General features: G+C 46.3%; 2 protein-coding genes across 7 annotated transcripts in view; both read left to right on the forward strand.

Moving 5' to 3' along the window:
- The window catches only part of MSANTD2 (Myb/SANT DNA binding domain containing 2), a 30,687-nt gene extending 19,143 nt beyond the window's left edge, over positions 1-11,544 (forward strand). Inside the window, exons 3-6 of one of the 6 annotated variants that reach the window (XM_058544908.1) lie at positions 450-539; positions 4,471-4,570; positions 6,179-6,239; positions 10,010-11,544. In XM_058544908.1, the coding sequence (XP_058400891.1) occupies positions 4,495-4,570; positions 6,179-6,239; positions 10,010-10,862 (990 nt within the window). In that variant the 5' untranslated portion in view covers positions 450-539; positions 4,471-4,494 and the 3' untranslated portion in view covers positions 10,863-11,544. Of the gene's footprint in view, positions 1-449; positions 4,571-6,178; positions 6,240-10,009 lie in introns of those variants that run through there. The other 5 variants (XM_058544906.1, XM_058544907.1, XM_058544910.1 and 2 more) reach the window with 5 other exon arrangements.
- A 1,400-nt stretch (positions 11,545-12,944) lies between these two features.
- On the forward strand, positions 12,945-24,600 carry LOC131408296 (endothelial cell-selective adhesion molecule-like). The gene is made up of 8 exons (XM_058544912.1): positions 12,945-14,477; positions 15,469-15,876; positions 19,401-19,621; positions 20,703-20,904; positions 21,090-21,245; positions 22,954-23,076; positions 23,369-23,495; positions 23,739-24,600. Exons 2-8 carry the CDS (start codon positions 15,807-15,809, stop codon positions 24,052-24,054), a joined length of 1,215 nt encoding a protein of 404 aa, XP_058400895.1. The 5' UTR covers positions 12,945-14,477; positions 15,469-15,806; the 3' UTR covers positions 24,055-24,600.
- Positions 24,601-25,406: the final 806 nt, after the last annotated feature.

The following is a 25,406-nucleotide window of genomic DNA, read 5'->3' on the forward strand; positions in this document are numbered from 1 at the left end:
TGCCAGTGTTTTCTAAATGACACATTTGTATAGCTATTATACCTTATTTCTACTCCTCCTTGTTAGATACCCTGTTCCACCTGTAGTCAGTTCTGTTAGAACAGTGGTTTTATGGTGGTTATTTTATGATTGTATGAAACGGGGCAAATTTTGAGAAAATGATTGAGCCAGAAGCAAAATTTGTTGGCATATGTCCATATGATTTATTTAGTTTGCTTCCTACTTTGCCATACCAGAGAAGAATTCAATTTTTCCCACTTCCTGAAAGTCAAAGGAGGGATTGGAGGATACTGAAGCAAAAGAAACCTTATTTTTACCCCAAAAGTAGCTTATATAATGTCAGGAAGGGCTTTGATGAAACCACTGGCCCTGCTTATAGATCTTATTTTCCAAGCCTTTCATTATTTTATTTGCCCTTTTCTGAACTCTACAATTTCCCTCTCTTGTAGCTGGTTCGATGCCCAGAACTGAATGCTGTGCTCCAGCTGTGGCCTCACCGGTGCTGAATAGAGAGGAAGAGCCACCTTCATAGCTTACATGTGATTCCTCTGCTTATACAACCCAATACTGGATTTACTTACTTTGGCAAGATAGCTGCATTGTGCACTGTATTTAATGTTACGTGTACTGTAACCCTGGGTCTTTCTCTGCATTGCTGCCGTTAAACCCCCAATCCTGCCAATCTAAAACTCCTGCCTTTGTTTACCTGCCCCCCTCCCCCATAGACTCCCCTTACATTCATCCACAATGAATGTTATCTTTATTCTCTAATTTCCTTTCACTCTAATCTTAAACTTTGGCAAAACTTTCCCTCTGTCTATAAATTGTCAGTTGTCAGCCGTCTTATTTTTCTCCCTGCTTTCATAATGGGATGTCTTTCAAGTCTTTTCTCTGGTTCTTTTCCTTTTAAACACTTAGTCATTAAACACTTGGCATAGTGGATTTAGTCAGCATTCACTTGGCGTTTCTTCCCAATCAAATACCTATGAACTCCTCTGATTTGACCACCTGATCAAGTTGTTCCCTATACTTAGTTCTTCTACCCAGATTTTCCTGACTCCTCCTGACTTCTGTTCCTATGACTTCATTCAAGATACAGTATTATCTCACAGCTCTTCCCCAGGGAAGAGACAGTAATATCCATTTACCATGGAAATTTCTAACAATAAGGAAAGTATTGTTCTTCTTAATGGTGACTAGAAAGAATAGTCTTTAATAATTTTAAGCAAATTCTTTCCCCCCTGAGATCTTAATTTTTAAAAAAATGCTAGAGCTTAAGTTGCTATAAATTTCCAAGATGAGTGAGATAAAGGAAGAAGGAAGGGAAGCAAGGTTTTTGTGTTGAATAGGAAATGGTTCTCCAAGAAAGCTAAATTGAGGTTCTTGTTGTGTTTGGTATGGCTGTCTGAAATGGGAGGTGAGACTTCCTTTGTCCTGGATTCTGGAGCATTATCTTAATCTCAGATTTAGAGTAGGTTTTTAAGTTGGTTTATTTAGGACTGTTAACACAGACACACAATCATTTAATTGTTTGCTTTGGTTAATCGTTTAGAGTGTGGAAAGTGTAACCTTTTCTGATTTATTATGGGCGATAAAGATTTGGAAGGTTTCCATATATCCTTTTTATCCAAGTCCCTCTAGTTTAACTAAATCTCAGTGTTTCTTATCGCAGCAGTCAAGCTGATGTTGAGTCTTACTTTTGTTCCTTAGTTGACGTGTCCTATTTAAACAGCCTCTGCTTGGATCTGTGGTCTTTACTGAACCCAGAAGTTACCTCTTATGTGTATTTATGTCTTGAGAGAGTTCAGATCAATTTGGAAATCTTTTTAACATTATTTCAGTACATCAAATTCCTATCATATAGATTTAGGAGTTACCAAACATTTTTCCTTCAGTCCCCTACTAGATATTTTACGTATCAGCATGTTACACTATTAAAGTATATTACAAAAGCACACTACAAAGAGGTGGAAAGATCTGTTAGGCTTTCTTGATGAAACATAAAATATATCATCTAATTATTCTTCCATATCTAAAACCATTATATATTGCTAGTTTCCTTATTCACAATTACATAAGCCAAGTGAAATTTTAAGCTCTATTTGGTGGTTTCAAAGAAAGTAAATCTTTTCTGTGGTTTCCCACCATGTATGTTGTCAAAGATTGGTGGCTTTGCTTGTGCCTATGTCATATCCTGATAAGTGTGGCACCTTTCTTCAAAGGAACATTAGTTTTATTCCTTAACTTCTGAAATTACCCTCAGTGACAGATCTCACTGGGCTCTTTTGTGTGCTGAATGCGTTTCTCTAGGCAGCCAGTACATAGTGAGCAGTGGCATGGTTTCTATCTCCATTTATGGCCTTGGAAGAGTGAAAGGGACATGGCTAGGACTCTCCATTTACGGTCCTTGGAGGAGTTGAAAAGAGTGGTTGGGGTGTTCTTGGAGGCAGAAACTAGACATTGTGAGATAAAAATAAATTGGCAGGAGATGTTTGCAATTCAAATTCCAATCCCTGCAAGGAGGGCAGAGGGCACTGGGAAGGGGGAGTGTGTAGAAAGTCAAATGAGATCTGCTGCAGGCATCTGTCGCCTTCCATTGGAAGGGTTGTCCATGACACACTTCCCAAGTTCATTACTGATTTGTTCTAGAAAGTTCTGTGTTATATAGTTGTGACTATCCTTTACAAAGAGAAAGAAGGAACATTTCCTTCTTTAAAGAGTGTATTATCAGAAACCTTGTTCTTGAAGGCATCATTTGAGGCACCAGAAGAGATCTCAAGAAAGGGAGAATGAGACAGGTGCTTATGCAGGGGGAAAGCTGGCTGGTTTTAGGACGGGGTGACTCTAATCATTGCTTTGTTTATTTCTGAGGAAGATCATTTTATGTGTCATGCTTTTATTATTCCTTTTGCCCATCTGGATTTTTGACCTCAAAGGACAGATCTGCAAAGTATTTGACAGAATGACTTCTTGTAGTTTGTCAGCTGTGCTTTAAAGATACTGAACTTTCATGGAGGCTCTATAAAGATTATTAAGAGTTGTTTTCGTTTGGTGAGAAAAGGTGATATATTGGCTTATGGAAAGTAATCTCACATTTAGGAGAAATTGATAGTCTGGCTAATGCGTATAAATTGTCTGAGGTGAACTGATTTTGCACAGTTGAGTTAGAAAGTATTTGGGAGCCACCAGGGAGAAAGGGTCTTGTCTCAAGAAAATTCTGAGTGAGGCCCGGTAAAGTAGAAGGGAGATTAGAAGGAACAAAGGGAGGCAGACGTAGGATAGAGACGGAATGTAACTAAACTAAATTTGGAAGCGGGGACTAAGTCCTTGATTTATCTTTGAAATATCATATAAGATAGCATAAGATATACCATTAAACTAAGGAAACTGGGCTAATAATCAGAAATATGCATTAGCTGACCATGAAGAAAATTGAAGAGTGTGCAAGATAATTATCTAGGTTTTATTTGTAGACTTACACGATGATATTTATTTGCTCTTTGCCATAAGGCAGAAAAAGAATTGAAATAACACCCTTCCACCTCACTTTCCGCCTAAAAAAGAAATTATTGGCTTCATTTGTTGGTTTGTTTAGCTGGCAGTTTGAGTTGGTAGAATAGACTAGTATTATTGGCTAATTTTTAGATGTAGATATTAGTGTATTGTTTCTTGAGAATTGATGTTTGAGACTGGGAATCTGTAGCATTATTGATTTGACCTCTTTTAAGTTTTAGCAACTTTCCCAAAGACAGTGAGTTAGTAAGGAATATGGACTATATAAGTAATATGTTTTACTAGCTAATTCATGTAGGTAATTGTTTTTACCCTGTATTCCTTCTTATAACCAATAGTGAGGAAGGTTCTATTCTTTGCTTTGGGAAATTCTTCTTTCTGTCCTCCCTTCCCTCACTTTTTCCAAATTCTGGGCACAACAGCAGCTCTTTCTCTTCTGTGGTAGGTGTGCATCCTATTGGCTGGCTGGTATTTCTTGTTTTCTTTTTTTTTCTTATTCTTTTTAATGGGGGTGGGGGTATAAAAATATGTGTATGGGGTACATGCAATAATGTTGTAATGTTTCTTGTTGTTTAATGGATAATTAATTGCAAAATAATTGTTTGAATTATAACATGTTTGAGTAAATGCTAAATTAGTATTTTTTTTCTAATATAATAATGAATTTGAAATCTAGCATTCCTGTAACAATGTGTCTATGTTTGTCTGTCTATGTTTGTCTAATAGTAATTAATATCTGTGGTCCGTACCTGGAAGAGGAAGTACAGCTTTAAAGGAATAACAAAAGACTTTGTGTCTTAGACCCTTCGCAGGTGTTACAGTCGGGTGAAAGAACATGGTGTTGGGAAAAGAAAGAGCAGTTACACATTTGAACAGTTGGAACAGGTGTTTGGTCAGGGAGGATGGGATGCTCAGCCCTGCCAGCCTGTACTTATTAACAGTAGTGGCTTGTACCAGGAGCTGGAGTCAGATGGCAGCACTATGGAGGAGTATTCACAGGAGGACTGGGGAAACCACAGTCAGGAGCTCCATGGCTATCCAACAGATCAGGAATTGGGTAAGAAAGCTAATATATATGATACTTATGTGTGTGTGTGTATATATACCTTTATATGTGCACCAGTGCTTAATATCTGTAATATCTTTTGATACCGTTCCCACTGTCAGCAAAAGGCATATAGCCAGTCTTATTTGGGGCAATTTGGGTGTCCTTGGTTTAGTCTTAAACTGCCGACTAGTGCTTGGTGTTGGTCATTTGGTGATTTGGGTACCAGCAAAATTCCTAAAGACTCAGAAGAATTCCTAATTCTGAGCTACACAAGGAAGCTCAGGGACAGGTAGAAGCCTATGCAATTTTAAATATCCTGCATCTCCTAGTTCTACAATGACTGCCAGGAGTATTGAGTCTTGGCTCAACTGCTATAGATGTAACTACCTTTTCCATCCTTTATCCCAAATACTTTTTCTTTTCTGTTCCTGATTTAGAAAAGGTCCCCTCCAAGACTTTATTCTGAACAAAAAATGAAGGGGGGCCTCGGTTTATCTCGATAAAAGCTGATATTTGAATTTTATCAGTGATCATACTCCTTCAAACTTCGAAAGGATCCTATCCCAACAGTTGCTGGAATGATTTATAAAACAGTCTTAGCTTTAAAAATGGAAAAGAAAACTCCGGCCATCAAATCTAAACTTGTGTGGCTTAATTAAGAGGGTATATATAGTTGTTTTTTGTTTCTTTTTGCAGTAAATGCTCCACTTTTGATTTTCATAATTTGGAAGTACTAATCAAGTATCTGCTGCAGTCATTGTGCATTAATAGCAAGTGTGTGATAGTGCTCACTTACCAGTAGAATTTCTGGCTCCCCCGGGAGGTGCTCAGGCAACCTCCAAGGAATAAGTAGCACTGGCACTATAAATGTGCTTCCCTAGCTTAAGATAAAGTCCATGGGCACTCTTTTACAGAATTCCTGATGATAGAGAATTGCTAATTCAAAAGAAAAAGGATTAAAAAGTAATATTTCTTATGAATGCTGTTTGAAAAAAAAATCTCTCAAATATTGAAAGAGAGACAGAGAGAAGAAAGAAGCCATAAAACTAATACAGTGTAAGACAGACTTAAAGATTGGAAGAGTAAAAAGGACAGATGCTCAGTGACCACTGTGTATTAATTTCAAAATAGTAATAAGGCCTAAATTATTTTGGCATCTCATAACTCTGATTTCGTCATAGACTTTGTTAAGTCACCCAAACACTGGCAAAAAAATAACATGCAGAGTATATTGATCCTAATATTGGGGGAATATTTGCTCTGTAAAACCCACATAGAAAATCTAAATAGAACAGAAATAGAAAATAATTATTTTCATTCTTGTTCCTTTAAAAATCATGTTTGCAGTGAAATTAAGCTTTAAGCTCCTAGCTAGAAATCCACTGGTGACCTTGAAGAATTTTATACTTGTAGAGCTGTTTTCTGATCTTGCATATAAATGTATGCATCTCATTGTATAAGAGTTATATTTATAAATCTGGCATTGGACAGTGTTTGACACTAGAATTATGGCCTCACGTCGGAAAGTATGGAACGAACAGTAAACATTACTTATCTACATAAATGTATGCCACCACTTAGGAAAGTATAATTTGTTTCAAAAACTTTGCTTTTCAGATGATATACCTGTCACAAAGAGAACATTAAAAATAAAACAAGAATCTTCTGAAGAAGCACAGTAAGTAGATACTTCACTTTTCTACACAGTGTATTTATCTAAGTTTAACGACCATTGGGAAGATCCAGAAAGTCATTGCTGTAATTAGACATGCTGTGGAGGTTATAGCCATGCCACTGAGGAAGCGTGTCTAGTCATTCTCAATTCCTTTGCTTAAGTTTTCTAGTGGTTAGTCTAAAACGTATACAACAAGAAGAAATAAATGTGTTACATGAAAATGAGCATGTTTATGGTGTTTGCCTGTATGTGAATGTGGATAGCTGGATGTTTAAATAAGATACAAAGATGAGTTACAGGGCCCTGAGTTTATCTGCAGTTAGGTGAAATGACAGGAGGGCCAGAGGGACACTTGAATTCCTTATAATATTACATTTTGGGAATCAAAAAGCAAACTCTTAGATGACCCATTTATACATTTGTAAAAGAAAGCAGTTGCTGGAGGATAGACTAAGAAAGTCCAGGGCCAGGGTCTGTCCACTGACTCGTATCACCTGATCTTTCCCCTAACAGTTTACCATTTTCTCTTTTGTAAGAACGTCACAGTTCTCTGAGTTACCAGTGATGTTTGTGATTCTTTTAAGTAACTTTAAGTAAGTCCCTGATTAAATCTAATTATTGAAGAGAATATATTAAAAGATAAACTTAGGGGGAAAGTACGGAACACCATTTTTTTTCACCTGCTAACCTTGAAGTATTCATAGCCCCACTTATTCTTGTATACTTCATTTCATACATGTGATCTTGATGTCTGAAAGTGGAGAAAAAGTAGAGAGGAAGAGGCAAGTTGGAAAGGCCTGTGATAGATAGATAACAAGCAGTACAGCGAAGAAACATTAGTTGTTTTCATTCAGCAAACCACCACCACCAGCCCTTTGCAAATGCCCCTGCCTTTTTCAGAGTATCTCTTTGAAACCAAAGAATTCCCGGTGTCAGCTTGATGCCAGGGATCAAGAATTGTTCCCCCAGGGGCTGGCCCGGTGGCGTAAGCGGTTAAGTGCACACGCTCCGCTGCAGCGGCCTGGGGTTCGCCGGTTCAGATCCCGGGCGTGCACTGATGCACCGCTTGTCAAGCCATGCTGTGGCGGCATCCCATATAAAGTGGGGGAAGATGGGCATGGATGTTAGCCCAGGGCCAGTCTTCTTCAGCAAAAAAAGAGGAGGATTGGCAGATGTTAGCTCAGGGCCGATCTTCCTCACAAAAAAAAAAAAATTGTTCCCCCAAATTGTAACCATTTCCCACTCCTCAAAAAAGAAGTTTATGACTCAAATCAGTAAGTTTGAGGCCAGCTCTTGTTGGGAGGTAGGTCTCTTTTAAAATTGTGATATTGAAATGTCCCAAAGGAAGGGAAACTTTGAGGAGTATTTTTAAAAATGAGTTATTACAAGTCCATACCTTCAGACTCCTATTCTTCAAAGAAGCCATTGTCTCTTTCACTAAATGGCCCATCTTTCCCTTTAACCCCTTGGGACCTACAGGGGAGGCCCAGTTGATATAACGGGATGAACTCAAACTTCACAGAATTGGTGTCACCAACCTCAAACCATCTGAACTTTTCCCATGGTCAGAACTTCAGAAATCAGGAAATACAACAGACAGTTTTCAGGAACCATTTAAATAACTGGGTCCAGTTCTCCTTGTGCTCTATAGCTTCGAAAAGCTGATATGAGTCTTAAGCCCAGGGACCTTCAGGCTGAGATCAGAGCAGCAGGGCAGGAAGCTGACAGGCTCTGCAGAAATATCCAGCCCGTGCTGCCTCTTCTCCAGGTTTCAGCTCACAGGGTGAGAGATTTTAGAGAGGTTCCTAGTAGGCAATTTATTTTCCAGTGCCACAGTTTCCTCAGAACTGTTCCTTATTGATGATATAGGGCTATGACAGTGCTGAATAAAATAACTTCATTTGGGCATTGGATTTTCTTTTTTCTTTTTTTTTAATTTTTATTTATTTTATTTTTTTCCCCCAAAGCCCCAGTAGATAGTTGTATGTCATAGCTGCACATCCTTCTAGTTGCTGTTGGATTTTCTAGTTGTAGGTGGGATTAGCCTGAATTAGCGGACATACCCTGTAGTAGAAGACCATCCTTTATTCATGAGGAAGAGTCACCACTTATTTATCAAGTACCTACTGTAGTCAGGATATATCAGTGAGGAAAACACAACAGTCTCTGCCCTCTGTCCCAACTCCTCAGCCTAGTCCTCCTTGAGATCAATAAAATATTTGCAAAGAGGACAAGGAATGATGGTGGCTATGAAAGGTAGTTTTTCTTTAAAACATAGACCCCTGCAGAAACATGGTCCTGTATCTTAGCCTCACAAGCACCACAATCTAAATATTAGAAGAGTGGTCATCGGGTGCCTTTGTGTACTCTGAGAAGGGGAACAGTTCCCCTGGAACGCAGTGATATCATCTAGATGGCCACTCTGATACTGGAGAAGCTTTCAAGATAAACTAAAGGACAGAATGTAAATCCAGGGCAGTCTTTGGCTCCAAGGAGCAGGTGATAACAAAATATTAGCTCTTTGTCATCTCACAAAGAAAGTCAAGGACAGTGAGAGGAAGACTGAGAATGACTATGGGGAAGGTTCCCCATTTTGTTCCAAAAGCTCTTCCCCTAGAAGGTATGAGAATTTAATAGGAAAGTTTTAAGGATCTGTCTTCTCCTAAGGAGCTGTTAGCAAACCAGCATGTACACCCTCTTTTCTTGCCTATGTTTGATTGTATGCGAGTGTGGTAGTTGACTATTTTTGTAGTTTAAACCTATAATTGATGTAGAGTATAAGTTTGTTGCTAAGTTAACATTTAACAGACTTCAATCCTCCAAAATATCAGAGTTTTGCCATACCTGAAACAAATTTGTAGTTACATATCCTCATATATAATACGAATCATCATGAAGTACCAGTTATAATTACGAGTTAAGCTGCATGTGAAACAAGAATTTTCCTGTATTTTCTGTCTTACTCTGTTAACTATCCAAATCAAAGTTGAAATAATTTCTATACTTTTGCTTCCCTTTATAAAATATTTGCTAGAACAGTCTCAATTCATTACCTTGAATTTTTCTCTCTTAAAACCTAAGTCTAATAGGGACCTTTTCCATCTGAATTCTCAGATTTTCATTCTGTGCTAAACTGAGATCTTTTTTAAATTTGGGAATAATAATTTCAGACAAACAGAAGAAAATGTCATTTTGTTTTTGTATCAAGTCATTAGTCATAATCAGTTTTATATTTTCCTACAGCAAGCATGTGTGGACCAAAATTATTGAACTTCCAGGTTAGAAATTAGGCTGTACATTATTTTAAGTGATACTGGATACCCTTCTGAATACATCCTTCACCTGCTTTTGGTAGTTAGGTCTGAAGGCCATCATATGCATAATAATAGCCATTTAAAAAAATTTATGATCCTTGGGCTTCTGAAATCCTAGGGTCTTTTGTATTGATAGTTACTATGTTTAATACAGCCAGACTATAGAAGTAATGGGAAACAGTTTATCATTAATTCCTAGAAACTTCTTAGGGGTGAGTGTTTCTCAGATGATTATTTAGACCTGTACTATCCAATATGGTAGCCACTAGTCACGTGTGGCTATTTAAATGTAATTTTAAGTTAAATATAATTAAAAATTTAATACCTCACACTAGCCACATTTTAACTGCTAATGGCTACCACGTTGGACAGCACAGATATTTCCATCATTGCATAAAGTTCTGTTAGACAGTGCTGATCTAGACACCTGAGGAATTTGACTTTTATTTCTCTTTCTAGGAAGAGAGACATCATGCAGAATATTGTACAGATTTTGGAATCAGTACAGTTGAAATGGGAACTGTTTCAGAGCTGGACAGACTTTTCAAGGCTTCATCTTTCTAATAAACTGGCCATTTTTGGAATTGGTTATAACACCCGTTGGAAAGAAGATATCCGTTACCATTATGCTGAGATCAGCTCCCAGGTGCCCCTTGGCAAGCGACTCCGGGAATACTTCAACTCCGAGAAGCCTGAGGGACGGATCATTATGACCCGAGTGCAGAAAATGAACTGGAAAAATGTTTACTACAAATATTTAGAGATCACTATTAGTGAAGCTAGGTGCCTGGAGCTGCACATGGAAATTGACTGGATACCTATCGCCCACTCCAAACCAACTGGTGGGAACGTTGTTCAATATTTATTGCCAGGAGGCATTCCCAAAAGCCCAGGCCTTTATGCCATTGGCTATGAAGAATGTATTGAGAGGCCCCCCTCACCCCACATGGAGCGACGTACCCTGGACCCAGGAAAGGAGGGCCGGGTTGACTTGGAAACCCTTTCAGCACAAGCTTCATTACAGGTGGAAATAGAACCCACTCGAATTATCTATTGCTACCTCGGGATTGCTGAGGTCAGGACTCTGCAGCAATGCTTATTTTTACATTTCCAAGCAAATACCAAAACCTTCAGCAAAGATTGGGTTGGTATTAATGGGTTTTTGTCTCAGAACTGTATTGTGGATCCTGGAGTTTCCCCTAAATCCATCTATATCAAATTTGTAGAAGTAGAGAGGGATTTTCTTTCCGCTGGCTCTTTGGTTGAATGCCTGGAAAAAGCCATTGGATACCCCTTAAAATTTAACAACTGAATGTCATCCTTCATAAGGATTTGGGCTCTTACCTCTCTCTTCTCTACTCACTTCCCATTACCCAGACTGTCCTTCATCCAGATGCTGCCATCAGACTCTTCATGGAAACTCTCCACGATCAGGCCAGTACAACTTCTAAGGAATCATAGTAGACTCTGGGCAGAAAAAACAGACCTCACCTGAAAATGCTCATTTTGAGCAAGCAAGATATACAATGAACTTGCATGGTGGGTCAGCTCTTTCTTTTTTAAAAACAAAAAACAATTTTTAAATGGATTTTAGAGCCCTAATATAAACAAATGTAGGTACATTCCATATTGGACAAAACTTAGACTTTGAGTTTCATATGAAATTGAAGAATTGTATTTTTTTCACAATGTTTCATTTTTACACATCTCTATGTCTCTATATGAGTATTATTTACAACGCTGAATAAATAAGCAATAGATAATGGCAAGTTAAATCTTGAGTCACAGTAAATAAGACTGTTTTTCAATATCACCCTTAGCTACTATTGTATATAATTTAGTTTCATTTTTTTCACCAACCAAGTGTTTTGCTATTCCCAATCAGTGTTGCCTGCAAAGACCTTTGTTTCTGTGATGTACCAACTTTATGGTTGTGTTGCCATTTAAACTTTAAAAAAAAAAAAAAAAAATTAAAGGAATTCCTGGCCTCTTGGCATACTAGTTGAGCTTTTTGTAGCAGAGTTGTGTCGGCACTGGCAATGGGGGCTGTGCCCTGACTGCTGCTAAGAGTGAACAGAACAAGCAGAGCAGGATGTCGTCAGGGCCTTTCACTTGCTGTACCCCACTAACCAATGTCATTATTTCTTGGCAGAGTTCCAAAGGTCATTGGACATTTCATTTAGTGTTTCTTTTTTAAAAACCACTAGGATATTCCTTCTGACCCTAAGTACATGAATTTGTAAGAGACTTTCATTCCTCCTCTTTATACTCAGTAATCAGGGGCATCTGTCTCAACGAGTCCAAGTGGAGAATTGATGTCATCATGCTGCCTATAAAAAAGGAGAGAAGATCCAATAGATATACTCCCCAAGTTTTTTTAAATGATCTATAGGATAGGAAATTGTAAGGTATCACTCCATTAGGAAAATAATTATCACATTTAGATCTTTCAGAGATTTCTGTGGATCAACTAGCATTCCACTTACAGGTTAGTACTCTTGGCTAAGGACTAGCTTACTAGTAGGGTAGTCAAGGATAACTTTGGTCTCATGGCAGGGACTTGTTACGTTGCTTATTTATCTTTAATGATTCCCTAACATCTCACAGGTGTTCTACTTTAAATGAACTGCAAAGCCAGGTAAGAGATATAATTCTCCCTGTCTTTCTATACTATTGAAGATAAAATTGCATATTGGTAAAAAAAAATGTTCTTTTCTTTCCTGCAACCTGAATGGTCTCAAATCAGTGATTTTTTTTCATTCTGCTACCTCTTGGTTGATGCTTATTTCTTTTTCTAGTGGCTAGAGAGCTTATAATCAATGGGATAACTTATTAATGTCATTTGAGTCTAGGTTTATGAAGTTGGCTGTTTTCTGATGTGAGCAGCTAAAAATGGGTGCTGGTTCAGGGAAAGTACTAATATTCTGGAATGTTTGAGTGTGGCACCTCTACTCCCTGGACGCAATCTGTAGGTATGGCCCTAGGAAATTCTCATGAGTTTGCTCTTTTTTGGAACTTGGAATTACAGTCCTAAAAGCTGAGGCTCCATTGACCATCTTATAGCAATAATCTCATAGTGTTCAGTGCTAAGTGCTACAGAAAAAAGCATTATTACCAGGAGTACTACATGGCATTCCCAAAACTTTGCCAGTGACCAACCCCAAAAGAAACATGCTTCATGCTTTTTTTTTTTCTATCCCATTACCTGGGGCAGAACGTTTGGGGAACATGTAGTGAGGATGTTTTGGATCTACCTAACGTTACTGAGAATGGGGCACTGCTAGACCATTATGAGCAACATGGATAAGATGACAGACTGACCCAACGTGTGTTTTCACCATTTGGCTTGGGAGGGGTAGGGGGAGGGGCAAGAGGACAAAGCTGAGCATTGGGAAAAGGAGACTTGGAAAGAAATTAGCTTGCTGATACTGAACATCCAGTCTCTTTGGCCAAAACAATCTAGAAAAGAGGACAACGGGGTGTCAGATAACTATATGAGGATTGCTAAAAACAAAAAGTGGACTACTTAGACCTTCATGAAGCCTTATAACTGATTCAAGGGGGATGAAGACACTATATTCAAATGTAAGAATCAGCGTTAGAAAATACTTTAGAGATATAAGATGAGATGTGATTGGAAGAAATGCTAGTGACCTGCAAGTCTCCTAACATATGAAACTATGAACTTTGCTCTTGCATATAACATGTTTATGCAAGCAGTTCCCAGGACACTCACAGATCATCTGTGCCAACATTCTCATTTTATTTTTTATTTTTAAAGTTAGTTTAGTGAGGAAGATTGTCCCTAACATCTATGCCCATCTTCCTCTATTTTGTATGTGGGATGCTGCCACAGCATGGCTTGATGAGCAGTGTGTAGATCCACACCCGGGATCCAAACCTATGAACCTGGGGCCGCTGCTGAAGTGAGGCATGCGAACTTAACCACTGTGCCACCAGGCCAGCCCCCCATTCTCATTTTACACAAAGGTAGAGAACAATGTTTACCCTAAAATTCATCTTGGCAAAAACTTTCAGTTCTTTGGGGTGAGGGCCATGAAAGAGTCCTGAGGGGACTACCCCTGTGTCACATGGAAACAGTCACTGCCTACAAATCTTTGGTTGCAGCTTTACTTCCGATGTTGCAAATTATTTGGGATCCAAATTCTGAAGGAAAAGTTAGCTACAGAGTGAATGTTGAGGCTATACCTTATGTAGCACTCGATAGGAAGAGCACAGCCTGTGTGATGCTTTGGTGTTCCCAGGATATACAACCAGGAGACTTTGCACTGCGTTTCTCGGAAGGAGTTACTTATTTGGGGCGACTTAACCCTGGTCTGGAAACAAAGAAGAGATGTTTACAAGAGGTAGTTTGCAGCGTAGACTAAAGTCAAGAAATTTTGAATGTGATAGAATAGAAAAACCAAACCAACAGCCCCCTACCCCCGCCCCATACACACTCACACAATCTGCTTGACAATTCCAGGTTTGTAGGTCCCTGGCGGTTACCTATTTCTGTTGCCTTTGCTGCCCCTGAGCTGCCGAATATTAGATTCCAGAGGTTGCATGAGCAGTCTAGTGTTTGCACAGGCATTTCTCAAAGCCACTGCCTGGCAGGTATTTGAAGAGCAGCCAGGCAGGTCACACTAGGAAGAAGCAGCTGAGAGGGTCTGTGGGGCAATGTGTAGAAAAAGACCTTGTGCGGTGCAGGCACAAAGGACACAATGTTCGAGCAGAACTGTGTGGAATAAATGGAATCCAGGAGGCCTGGCTGCTTTTCTTCCCAGTCAACTGCCACCCAGAGCAGGCAGCGCCAGGAATTCATTGTTACGCTTCCTGCCCTCGGTGACCTCCGCTCGGTGGTTGAGCTGCTCCCGGATGTTTGAAGCATCTTTATTTTGGCTGTTGGTCGGAGAAGCAAGAACAGGTGCGTGCCACTCTGTAGGGGCGCCGGGGCCGCCAGAGGGCGCAGAGGGGCCCTTTGACCGAATGGCGGGGGAGGGGCGGTTAAATTACATTCACGGCGAACGAGATCTAGTCCCGGGAATCAAAGGATCAGAGTGGGGCTGAGGAGGGATGGCGGGCAGCGAAGACACGGGGGATAAAGAAATGGAGGGACTTTGTCCAGTCTGCCTTCCCGCAGCCGCCCCCTCCTCCCCAGTCAGCCTAAGGACTATACATAAGCCATTCTTTTTAGAGGTGAGGCGCTGGGAACAGGGCTCGTGTTTCCTCAGTTGCCCGCTCAGCTCCAGGGGCTTCCTTGCGCCAGTCTGTTCCCTGCTCGCGGTATGAGGCACAAGACCCAGGTGACCCTCGGGCCTGGGTTTTAGGGAGTTCCCAAGAACCTGCTGAGCCGCTCTCTTCGCCGCCCACAGGGGAAGACGGTCCCCGCGTCCACCCGCCGGCCCGGGCGCGTGCGGGTGCGGCCCCGGGCCTCCTCCTGGCAGCCTCGGGCGGCGGGGGCGCGTGCGGGGCTGCGCGGGGGCGGGCGGGCTGTTACTCTTCCCGACCAGCTCCTGCGGCCCGGCTCCCGGGGCCCAGCCCGCCCCTGGCCCTGGGAACGCGGCGGTTTCGGGCAGCAGAACGGGGCCCGCGCGGCCGGCACTCTGGCCTCTTCCTGCCGCTCTGCCCCCCGCACTGTGGAGTGCCAATGGCCCCGGGAAAACGCGGTTCTCCCCTTCCTCCAGGAAGGCCGCCCGGGTTAGGCCGAGGACGCGGTATCCCCAAGCTCGGAGCCAGTTAGTCGGGCCAGAGGTCCGGCCGTTTACGGTGTCAGGGGTGCGGGTGGCTCCTGGACGTCGGATAATCCCCAAACCTGCCTCCCTTCCTCGTTCTCCTTTCTACCCCACACCGGCCCAAGAGAAACGGTATGGCCACAGTATGACAGTTCAGGACCCTTCTTTTTTCCCCTTGCCCAGGGCACCATGACTTACCCGACCCCACCCTGCGTCCTGACCGGATAGAGGCCCCGAGATCCGGCCGTCGGAGCGCGAGGAGCGCCGCCCCGCGGCAGGTCACCCGCGCACCCCGCCCGGGAGGACGGCGACCTCTCCGCCCCCTCGAATGCCCCGCCCCCGTGTCCCCATCGGTCCCCACCCCACCACCGGCACACACACGCACAGACTCTGGCTGGAGCCGCCCTTGGTGTCAGTGGCCCGGCTCCCGCGTCCGCGCCGGCTGTCGTGCATCCTCAGCACCTGTCAGTCGGTGTGTCCGGTAGCCGGTGCCCCTGACTCCGTCGGGGCCAGGGAAGGCCATGGTTTCCCTGCCCGGGCCCCCTGCGACCAACTTGCTGCGGTTTTTGTTCCTGGGGCTGAGTACCCTCGGTGAGTGAAACCCGGGACCAGGAGGGGACTTGAGATGGGAGATGGAGTGAATCCGACCCTGAGGGAGGTGGTTTGGGGCACTGATGAGGAACTGGGTGGGACAGGACTCTCACCTCTGACTCTTGCCCTCCCCGGCCACTCTGGACATCACTGGCTGGTGCTGACTTCTGTCCCCGCTGTATCCAGGACAGCTCCCACTTTGGGTGCGGTGTGTTGGTGGGGAGAGAATGTTAGAGCATCACCTGGGTAGACCTCAGGGGTGAGCTATCAGAACCATTCCTCACCCCCCCCCACCTCCACCTAGCAGAGCTCCCCACCTCCACCCAGCAGAGCCAGATGAGCTGAGCTGCTAGATGAGACACTGGCTAAAGAGCTTAAGGACTTAACTCAAGCCCCCTCCGTTCCCCCCACCCCACATACAAGCCCATGCACAGAGCCCGGGAGAATTCCCTGGTCCCCTGGCTTCACACACGCTCTTCATGGCAATTCCCCAGCCTAGATCCTCCCTCTTGCCCCCTCTTCCTGCTTCCTGCCCTGGGAATCAAGGGAGGTGCCCCAAAAGCATGACCGTGAGGTCATTTGGGACACAGGAAATGGGGGAAGGGTTCGTTCGAATGCCTAGAGGAACAGAATTGTGATCCCCCCACCCCCAGAGATCTACTACCCCCATTGGTTCCCAGAACCAAAGGCACAAAGCAAAGAGTCAGAGAGGAAGGGCGCCTCTTGAAGCAAATGCTTGAGGAGTGTTGAAGGCTTCCAGAGGCGCCCAGGAACTGGGGGTGGCCCAATGAGACATCTGGGGAGAAGAGGACCCAGCAGGAACTAAACCCACCATAAGCTGTTTCACTTGCTACCTCCCAGGCTTTCTTGCCATTCCTCTTCAAGAATCCTGAATGAGGGTGAAGGGTGGGTTTGTCGAAGTCAGCTTTAACTCCTCATTTCTCTCAGGTTGGAAGTTGCCAGGGCAAGTCAGGCTGGGAAAGATGTGTGAAATTCAGCCACGGTGATGAGGACTGAGGTGGGGACCACTTCTCACTCGTGTCCCTGTTAGCATGGTCTGCAAGGGTGTTGGGGCATGAAGTATTAGGGTCTCCAGACAAAGTGTGGGGCTCAAGGGCAGCCGCGGCACCAAAACCTATACAGCTTCCTGCCCCTCCAGACTTGGTGGGCCTGCCCCAGGACCCCTCAGCTTCTCAGCCCGCCTCTCCCAACTTCAGCCTTAGCGCCTCTTTCCCTTCTGCATTCTACCCCCAACTGCCCCATCTTCCTACCTGGTGGGGGCCTCCGAAGCAGGGGAGAAAAATTCAAGTTTGCTGCCCAGGCATCGTCTGCAGCTCTCCTGCAACACCTCCTTTTTCTGTCCGAACTCTGAGCCTCAGTTTTCACACTGACGGCCCAGGTTCAATGTTCCTACTGGGGATTGCTGAGCTCCCGCCAGGCACTCGAGAGTTAAATGGCCCTGGGGTCCCACGGCGCTTCGAGCAGGCACCCGGCTCTGCCCGACGGCTCCCTGCGAGGCCCTTCCGTCCGCGCTGAGGCTCAGCGCTGCTGCCCCTGGGGCGTGAGAAGCCCGCGGGGGGAGTTTCTCAGAGAAAGAGGGAGACTAAAAATAGTAGGCCTGGGGAGCGGGCCCATTTTCGTTCTCCTTCAGCCGTTGCCTGCTCCCTCACTCTGGTCTCCGAGTGGGCCAGAAGGGTTGCTTTCTTGGGCTGCTCCTGTCTCCTTCACTCAGCCCCAACCACCCCGTTTTTCTCTCCCTATGGTACTGTGGACTCTGAGAGCGAAAAGGAACGAAGAGTTGGGGGGCTTCTGCTCCAGCACACACCCAGGACGAGGGCAGGGAAGCCTCAGGCCCTCTTCAGCCTCTAGTTTCTGACTGGGGGCACAGGACAGAGAGCGTTTGCCCAGACCCCAGTGTGTCCGTTACTATCTATTTTAACCCCCGTCTACCTTTTGCAAAGTGAAATTATAAATGCAGGGCCTGGAAGGGTCGCTGGGGCGTCTAGGGCGAGGAATCTCGCGCCCCTCCCGGGACCCAGGCAGGTTTCCCGGCGGGAACTGTTTCTGGCCGCAGGGCGCGTGTTGCAGGAAGGCTGCGGAAGAGCCGCCACGGCCCGCAGGCCTCCTGGCGTTCCTGGCTTCGGCGAACGGGTCCCCAGAGGGCGTTGGGCTCCTTGAGGCGGAGGTTGTTTTCGCCGGTAGAGCCTCCGGTCTAGCGGCCACCCCCCGTCATTGTCTTCTGGCTTATCACTGGGCACAAGTTTCCTGCCCGGCCCGCAGGGACCCGCCAGGAAATGGGGAGGGGGGTGCTACAAAGGCCGAGGAATAGGGGTGGTGGTTCTGCAAAGACGCGCAGCCGGGAAGCCGTGGGGGTGGCGCGCATCCTGGCCGGATCCGCTCCTGGGCCCTCAGAGGCCTCAGTCCGGCTCTAGGATGGAGGAGAGCCGGCATGCGGACTCTGTCCGCGCGTTGGCCGCCTGGGCACCATGCGGAGGTCACGTCTCAGACTCCGGTACAGAGGGCTGAGGCCGAGGGAGAGCAGGGCCAAGGACTAGGGCGGCCGGCGTTCTCAGGCCTGGCCGGGTACAAACCCAAGGTTATTCCCCCAAAGGGCTTGGGACTCAGGCTGCTCCAGTGCCTCTCCGAAGGGCAAAAGAGTGTATTCCTGGACGCCACGGTGCAAGCGTTGATTCCAGAATCCCCTCCGTGAAACCAACACCCCAGTCCGCCTCCTGAACCCTGGACACAAGCTTTGTACTTGATTGTTAGGGGACCTTCATTCGTCCCAGCTCTGCTATGATTCTCTGTGACCTCAGAGGATCTGCCCAGATCGCTTGGACCCCAAAGGGCCCTTGCCAGCTTTCTGGGTCTCAACTCTCCGCTTTCCTGGGGAAGCCCAAGTGTCCGGACTGAGCGGGAGGCCAGGGAGCACTGCAGCCAACTGGGCCACGTTGGGCGCTGGGCCGCTCCCCTCTCTCTCTCTCTGAGCAGTTCAGAAGGAGCCGCGGGGTTAATCAGTAACCGGGTAGCCTCCCAACCCCCTCGGCCCGTGAGGTTGAGAACGCAGGAGCGAGGAACGCTGGCGATCCTGACCAGCGTCACGACTCCCCCTTCCCCGAGGAGTTGGGGGAGCAAGTGGGCTAAGTAGAGTGTACCTTAAAAGTATTAAATCTGCCCTTCCTTTTGGATGTCTTCCCCTCCCCGCTCGAAATCTGCCTCCTCTTCTTGGTGCTCCGAAATCTGCGCCTCTGGATATAAATAAATGCATAGAAATGTGTCCCTATCCCCGCTACAAACCCACGGGCCGAGGTTGGGGAGAATAAACTCTGATGAAATGGAAAGCAGGACACTAATTTAGCGGTCTCTGGGCAGTCTTCGAGGCCTCTAGTGGCGGGACCCCGCAAGGCTCGTCCTTCCTGTTCTCGGGACTTTCGTGACCCTCTCCTCCTGCCGAGTTGGGCAGGGTCCGCGGACCCAACGGGAGCCAGCCCTCTGCGCTCACGCCTCCTTGATCTTGTCCCCAGCATCCTCCTCGCGGGCCCAGCTGGACCTGCACGTGCCCGCCAGCCTCACCCGGTTGCAGGCGGTAGAGAGCCGGGAAGTGGTGCTCCCGGCGTGGTACACCCTGCGAGAGGAGGGGTCTTCCGCCCAGCCCACCCTGCAAGAGGAGGGGTCTTCCGCCCACCCGTGGGAGATGCCCACCGTGATGTGGTACTTGGTACACAACGGGAAGGAGTCGGAACAGGTGAGGGAGGAAAGCATCTCAGCCAGAGGCTAGCTGTGCCCAGTGGGGGGCGTAGGGAAGAGCTGACAACAGTGGGGGGAGGGGTGGCCTGGGAATGGGGCACAAGGAAGAAGTCGCAGGGAAAAGCAAGGTCCTCCTCACAGGTTGAATTTTTTGTTCTGACTTTGGAGGCTTCCCCAAAGAATTCTCTTTCCCCAGCTTTTCCTAGAAATCCAGCACACAAAACACTGAAAAGTGGAGTGGCATTTTACTTTGCTTTAGGGAGTGGGGAAGTGAGGATTGGGGGGTGAGGAAATGAGAAGGGTTAGAGCAAGTATCACACAACTTTTAAAGTTGAGCATCTTTCTGTTTTCACATTCTCTGTGCTTTGGACACTGTCACAGGCCACTTCTTTTCCCAAATGATTATCTGTCCTGCTGCCCCTCTATACCCCCCTGGAGAGGCAAGGGCCAGTCTCCTCCCACAATCTCCCACCTATCCTCCTTCCTCACATCAGACTTATATTCAGAGGTGGATTTACCCAGAAGGCAATGAAACTTCATTTTCAGAGCCCCTTACTTGCATGGGCTCCTTCCAGGCCCTGGAAAGTGTGTTCAAAAGGTCATTTGATAAATAGGGGGTATGTATGAAAGAAACCTAGATTGCAGGGGTAGATCCAGGTTTCATAGGGCTTGAACTTATACATTTGGGGGGTGGAGACATCTTCTAGAAAAAGGAGATAAAAAAAGATATATATATATATATTACATCTTGGGTCTACCCCTGCAGTCTAAGTTTCTTTCATACATAACCCCTATTTACATTATCCCTTGCCCATTACACCACCTTTCTAAACATACTTTCTAAGCGGTGATGAAAAGACAATGCATAGGTGACCAAGAACTGTTCTGGTAAAGAGCACTGAGGGGCAGCGAGAGGGTGACCAGGGAGACAGGGGGTGAATGAGGGGCTGGTACAGGTTAGAGGGGATGGTGCAGGTGATGGGCATTTGAAGATTGCCAGTTTGGGGGAGGGAGATTAGCTGAGCCTGTGGGTACAAAGCATACATGTAGTAACGGGCAGGTGTTCTGCCCCACTCCAGGTGTTGGCGTACATCAGTGGGACCCTGTCAAGCAAACCTGGAGCATCCCTGGTCTACCCCATGCCCTCCCGGAATGTGTCCCTGCGGCTGCAGGGCCTCCAGGAGAAAGATTCTGGGTCCTACCTCTGTTCTGTGAACGTGCATGACAGTCAAGGCAAAAATAGGGGCCATGGCAGCAAAAGTTTAGAACTCGATGTGCTGGGTAAGTGAGAAGCACACCCTCTCCAATACCCCCCACCCCCACGGGAGGCCAGGCAGGTCTCTCCCAAGTGGCTGATGTAAAGGTTGGAGGAGGGACAAATGGAGTGACAGAGGGTATGTGTGTGGGAGTAGGGGGGATCTGTTGGTCCCTTCGGTGTGAGATTTTAACCTGTCCCCCTCCCCCAGTTCCTCCAGATACTCCATCCTGCCGTCTCCTGGGCGTGCCCCGTGTGGGGACCAACGTGACCCTGAGCTGCCGGTCCCCAAGGAGTAAGCCCGCTGCCCAATACCAGTGGGAGCGGCCACCTCCATCCCCTCAGGTTTTCTTTGCACCAGTTTTAGGTGAGGGAACTTCTGGAGACAACTGAGACTGTGACTGGGGTGGGGGAAAGGCCAGAGGTAGCAGAGGGACTGGGGTGAACAGGGGAGGCTGGGAAGTCCTGGGGAGGAGGAGGATGTGGGGAGGGGTGGAGAAAGAGGGCCTGCCAGGTGCAGGCATTGTGCTGGGTGCTCCCCCTGCTGTGCTTGTGTTACTCAAGAGGCTCTGGAGCTACACAGTCTGCGTTCAAATTCCAGCTCTGCTGTGTGCTAGCCCTGTGACTTTGTGCCTCCATTTCCTCTTTTGTAACAAGGGGATATCAATGGCTCTGATTTGAACACACCGACTATAAAAGACATTTTGGGGCCATTGGAACATTTTTATTTATTTAGTTAGTTAGTTAGTTAGTTTTGTGAGGAAGATCAGCCCTGTGCTAACGTCTGCCAATCCTCCTCTTTTTTTGCTGAGGAAGACTGGCCCTGGCCTAACATCCGTGCCCATCTTCCTCCACTTTATATGGGACACCGCCACAGCATGGCATGCCAAGCGGTGCATCAGTGCGTGACCCGGATCCCAACCGGCCAACCCCAGGCCGCAGCAGCAGAGCACGTGCACTTAACCGCTTGCGCCACCGGGCCGGCCCCCATTGGAACGTTTTTAATATGCAGTATTAGATGTTTTAGAGAATTATTATTAATGTATCAGATGTGGCAATGGTATTGTAGTTATGTGGGACAACGTCCTTATTTTTTGGAGATTCGTGCTAAAGTATTTATTTTAAAATGTCTCAGAGAAAGAGAGAGAGAAATGAAATAAGTACAGCAAAATGTTAGCAATTGTTGGATCTAGGGGGTAGGCATATGGATTTTCATTTTGTCCCTTTTTCTACTTTTCATGTGACCATTTTTATAAACATTTTTTATAATTTTATTTATTTATTTTTTCCCCCAAAGCCCCAGGAGATAGTTGTATGTCATAGCTGCACGTCCTTCTAGTTGCTGTATGCGGGACGCGGTCTCAGCATGGCCAGAGAAGCGGTGCATCGATGCGCGCCGGGGATCTGAACCCGGGTTGCCAGCCGCGGAGCGTGCGCACCTAACCGCTAAGCCACGGGGCCGGCCCTCATGTGACCATTTTTATAATAACAGTTATTTTTTTTCAAATAGTGCTTGCCTCATAGGTTTGTTGTGAAATTTTCATAAGTTAATACACGTAAAGAGCTCAGTCTTTGGCATAGAGTAAGCAGCCAATAAACTTTAACTGTTATAATGACAATTTCATATAATCCCTTCAACACCAAGTAGGTTATATTACCCCCATTTTACAGATGAAAAAATTGGGACCCAGAGATAATAACAACTTGTTTAAAGTCACATGGCCTATTCTGGAACCAAGGTTTTTAAATTCCTAGCTTAATATTCTTTCTCACCACTCTGCCATTCAGAAATAAAAATAAAAATCATGTTTTGTTTTTTCAGGGCATGCCTTTTTCTTTAGCCTGCTTTCAAATATCAGTTGGGGATACTGAGCAGTGGAAAAGGAGAGGGATGTTGAGCTAGCAGTTCTGCAACTGGGAGCAGAGCCCAGCATGCTGGCTGCATACCTTTCCCCTCCATCAGGGGACAGACAGCTGAGTCTCCCAAAAGGTCAAAGAGGACATTCCAGAGGAGGAGCAGGATTTTTTCAATGGGAGAGAGGGTCCTTGGACTGATAGCTAAATTGTGTCCACAGATGCCAACCGTGGGTCTTTAAACCTCACAAACCTTTCTACTTCCATGTCCGGAGTATACATCTGCAGGGCCCAAAATAAGGTGGGCATTGCCCAGTGCAATGTGACCCTGGAAGTGAGCACAGGTCAGTGAGGGGTAAGTGTGGTTAAGGAGAAGACTGGTCAATGGTGGGGGTGGGGTTGTAAGAGAGGTGAGGCGGCCTATCTGCTGAGGTCTCTTGTCGTAATAGGACAAGGAGCTTGTCCTGGTCAAATGTTTGTACAAATGTTTGGTCAGTGACTGACCATATTCTACTTGACAGCCAGCCCTCTTCTTAACAGGGAAAAGAGTGCATGAGTATGGTGGCAGGGGGGCAGTGGGATTGAAGAGGGGTGGCAACAGCTGGGTGTCTTCCTCTGACACCAAGACTTTTCCAGGGCCTGGGGCTGCGGTGGTGGCTGGAGCTGTTGTGGGAACCCTGGTTGGATTGGGGCTGCTGGCTGGGCTGGTCCTCTTGTACCAACGCCGGGGCAAGGCCCTAGAGGAGGCAGCCAATGATATCAAGTAAGTGTCCCTGGTCTCTGCTGAAATGGGGGTTCTCCTAGCTCCTCTTACATAGGCTGGGAATTCAGGCAGCTTTCATCTAATGGAAGGGTGGGCAGTGGCTGAAACCTCATTTCTATGGGCAGATTTTAAGGGAGAGAGGAGTTGAAGTAGGGGGGAGGGGAGAGTAAGACAAAGCATGTAGAAACTCTCCCCTCTTCCCCCTTCCAGTTTCTGACCTCTTGTTACCTCTTTGATGACTAGGGAGGATGCCATTGCTCCTCGGACCCTGCCCTGGCCCAAGGGCTCAGACACAATCTCCAAGAATGGGACCCTTTCCTCTGTCACCTCAGCACGAGCCCTCCGGCCACCCCAAGGCCCTCCCAGGCCTGGTGCACTGACCCCCACACCCAGCCTCGCCAGTCAGGTCCTGCCCTCACCAAGGCTGCCCAGGACAGATGGGGCCCACCCCCAGCCAACATCCCCCAGCCCTGGGGGGGTCTCTTCCTCTACTCTGAGCCGAATAGGTGCTGTCCCCGTGATGGTGCCTGCCCAGAGTCAGGCTGGGTCTCTGGTGTGATGGCCTAGCCACCCATTAGCTAAGCCATCTGGTTTCTCTCCTTCTTATAGGGGTCACCCCTAGCACAGAGGCCTGAGGCTTGGGAGGGTGGCCATCTTCCAGACCTCCAGTCCTCTGTCCCCACCTTTCTTTACTATGGGAAAACTGAGTTTCAGTTAAGACCCAAACTTCCAAGAGGTAGAAGGAGAAGAAGAAGTGGACCTGGGATTAGGTAGAGCCTTCACCCCCTCCCCTAGTCCTCTCTATGACTGCAGTGGAATGCTGCTGAGATTGGCAGTCCACCCCACCCCCCAGGGCCCTCGTGGAGACTGCCAGTCAATGAGTCCTCCAGGCCCCCTTGATCTGTACTCCACCCCTATCTAACATCATCCTTCACTCCCACTTCAGCTCCCTGCATTAATATAACCTGTCCTGGTTATATTTAGCTTGGTTGGGTTTTTTGGGGGAGCAGGGGATAGGGAAGATATTTTTTAAACTAACTCCAAACGTGTGTTTTTGTTTTTATCTTGCTGATTTCAATAAAGATACATTGTGTTTGTATGGAAAGTGAGAGTCAAATTGCCTTTTCAAACTTGGAATTGCCGGAAGTTGAGCTTCAGGATGATGCAAAGAGGACCCTTACCCAGGCTGTGTACCCAGGAGGAGGGCTTCTCCACGCAGCCTCCCAGCTTACTGGCTCAGGATAGCTCTTCTAGAGTCTTTAAAAGGGTCATTTGCTGTCAGGTGGCACAAAGGGAGAAGCACAAAGAGCCTGAGGCTGGGAAGACCCTAACCCACTCTGCGCAGCAAGGGGATGAAATTGGTGCACTTTCTGCTGGTCTTGAGTGCTCACTGTTTGGGTGTGCAGGCACTTAATCTCCTGCTTTCTCTTCAAGGGCTGGGGAGAGGAACCTGGCATGCTCCCCTCTCCCAGACCATTGAATCCTGAACACACACATCTTCTTGCCCACCCAGCAGTGATGCCCCTTGTACTGAGGGAGAGCTGGGCATAGGATGTGGTGCAGGTGTACACCCCAATTCTCCCATACCCTTTCCTGCCAACGGTGGCGTCTCTTCCAAGTCTCAGTTTCTCTCCCCACAAAATGGAGTGGATCTGGGAGTAGGGAGGTGGTTGTAGTTTCCATGGAGACTCCTAATGTCATCCTAATGTAATGAAAGTGCCAAAGAAGGGATCTCAGAGGAGAAGAGAAGAAAGACTTGGAAAGAACAAGATTCTCTGAAGGGGTCAGAAAGGGTCTTCAGCCTGGGGCTCAGGCTCACAGTGTGAGAGACCCCAAAGTGGTGATGTCATTTGCCAGCTCTCAGGTTATCAGAATGCCTCCCTCTTCCTCTAGGGTCACTCTTTCTCTACA

This window comes from Diceros bicornis, chromosome 7, assembly GCF_020826845.1.
Source record: "Diceros bicornis minor isolate mBicDic1 chromosome 7, mDicBic1.mat.cur, whole genome shotgun sequence".
NCBI classification, from domain to species: domain Eukaryota; kingdom Metazoa; phylum Chordata; class Mammalia; order Perissodactyla; family Rhinocerotidae; genus Diceros; species Diceros bicornis.

Bases quoted from the DNA above. Each gene is read 5' to 3' on its own strand.
- LOC131408296 (XM_058544912.1), top strand. From the start codon at position 15,807: ATGGTTTCCCTGCCCGGGCCCCCTGCGACCAACTTGCTGCGGTTTTTG. The intron at 15,877-19,400 runs GTGAGTGAAACC...TCTTGTCCCCAG, and splicing joins CCTGGGGCTGAGTACCCTCG to CATCCTCCTCGCGGGCCCAG. The intron at 19,622-20,702 runs GTGAGGGAGGAA...GCCCCACTCCAG, and splicing joins ACGGGAAGGAGTCGGAACAG to GTGTTGGCGTACATCAGTGG.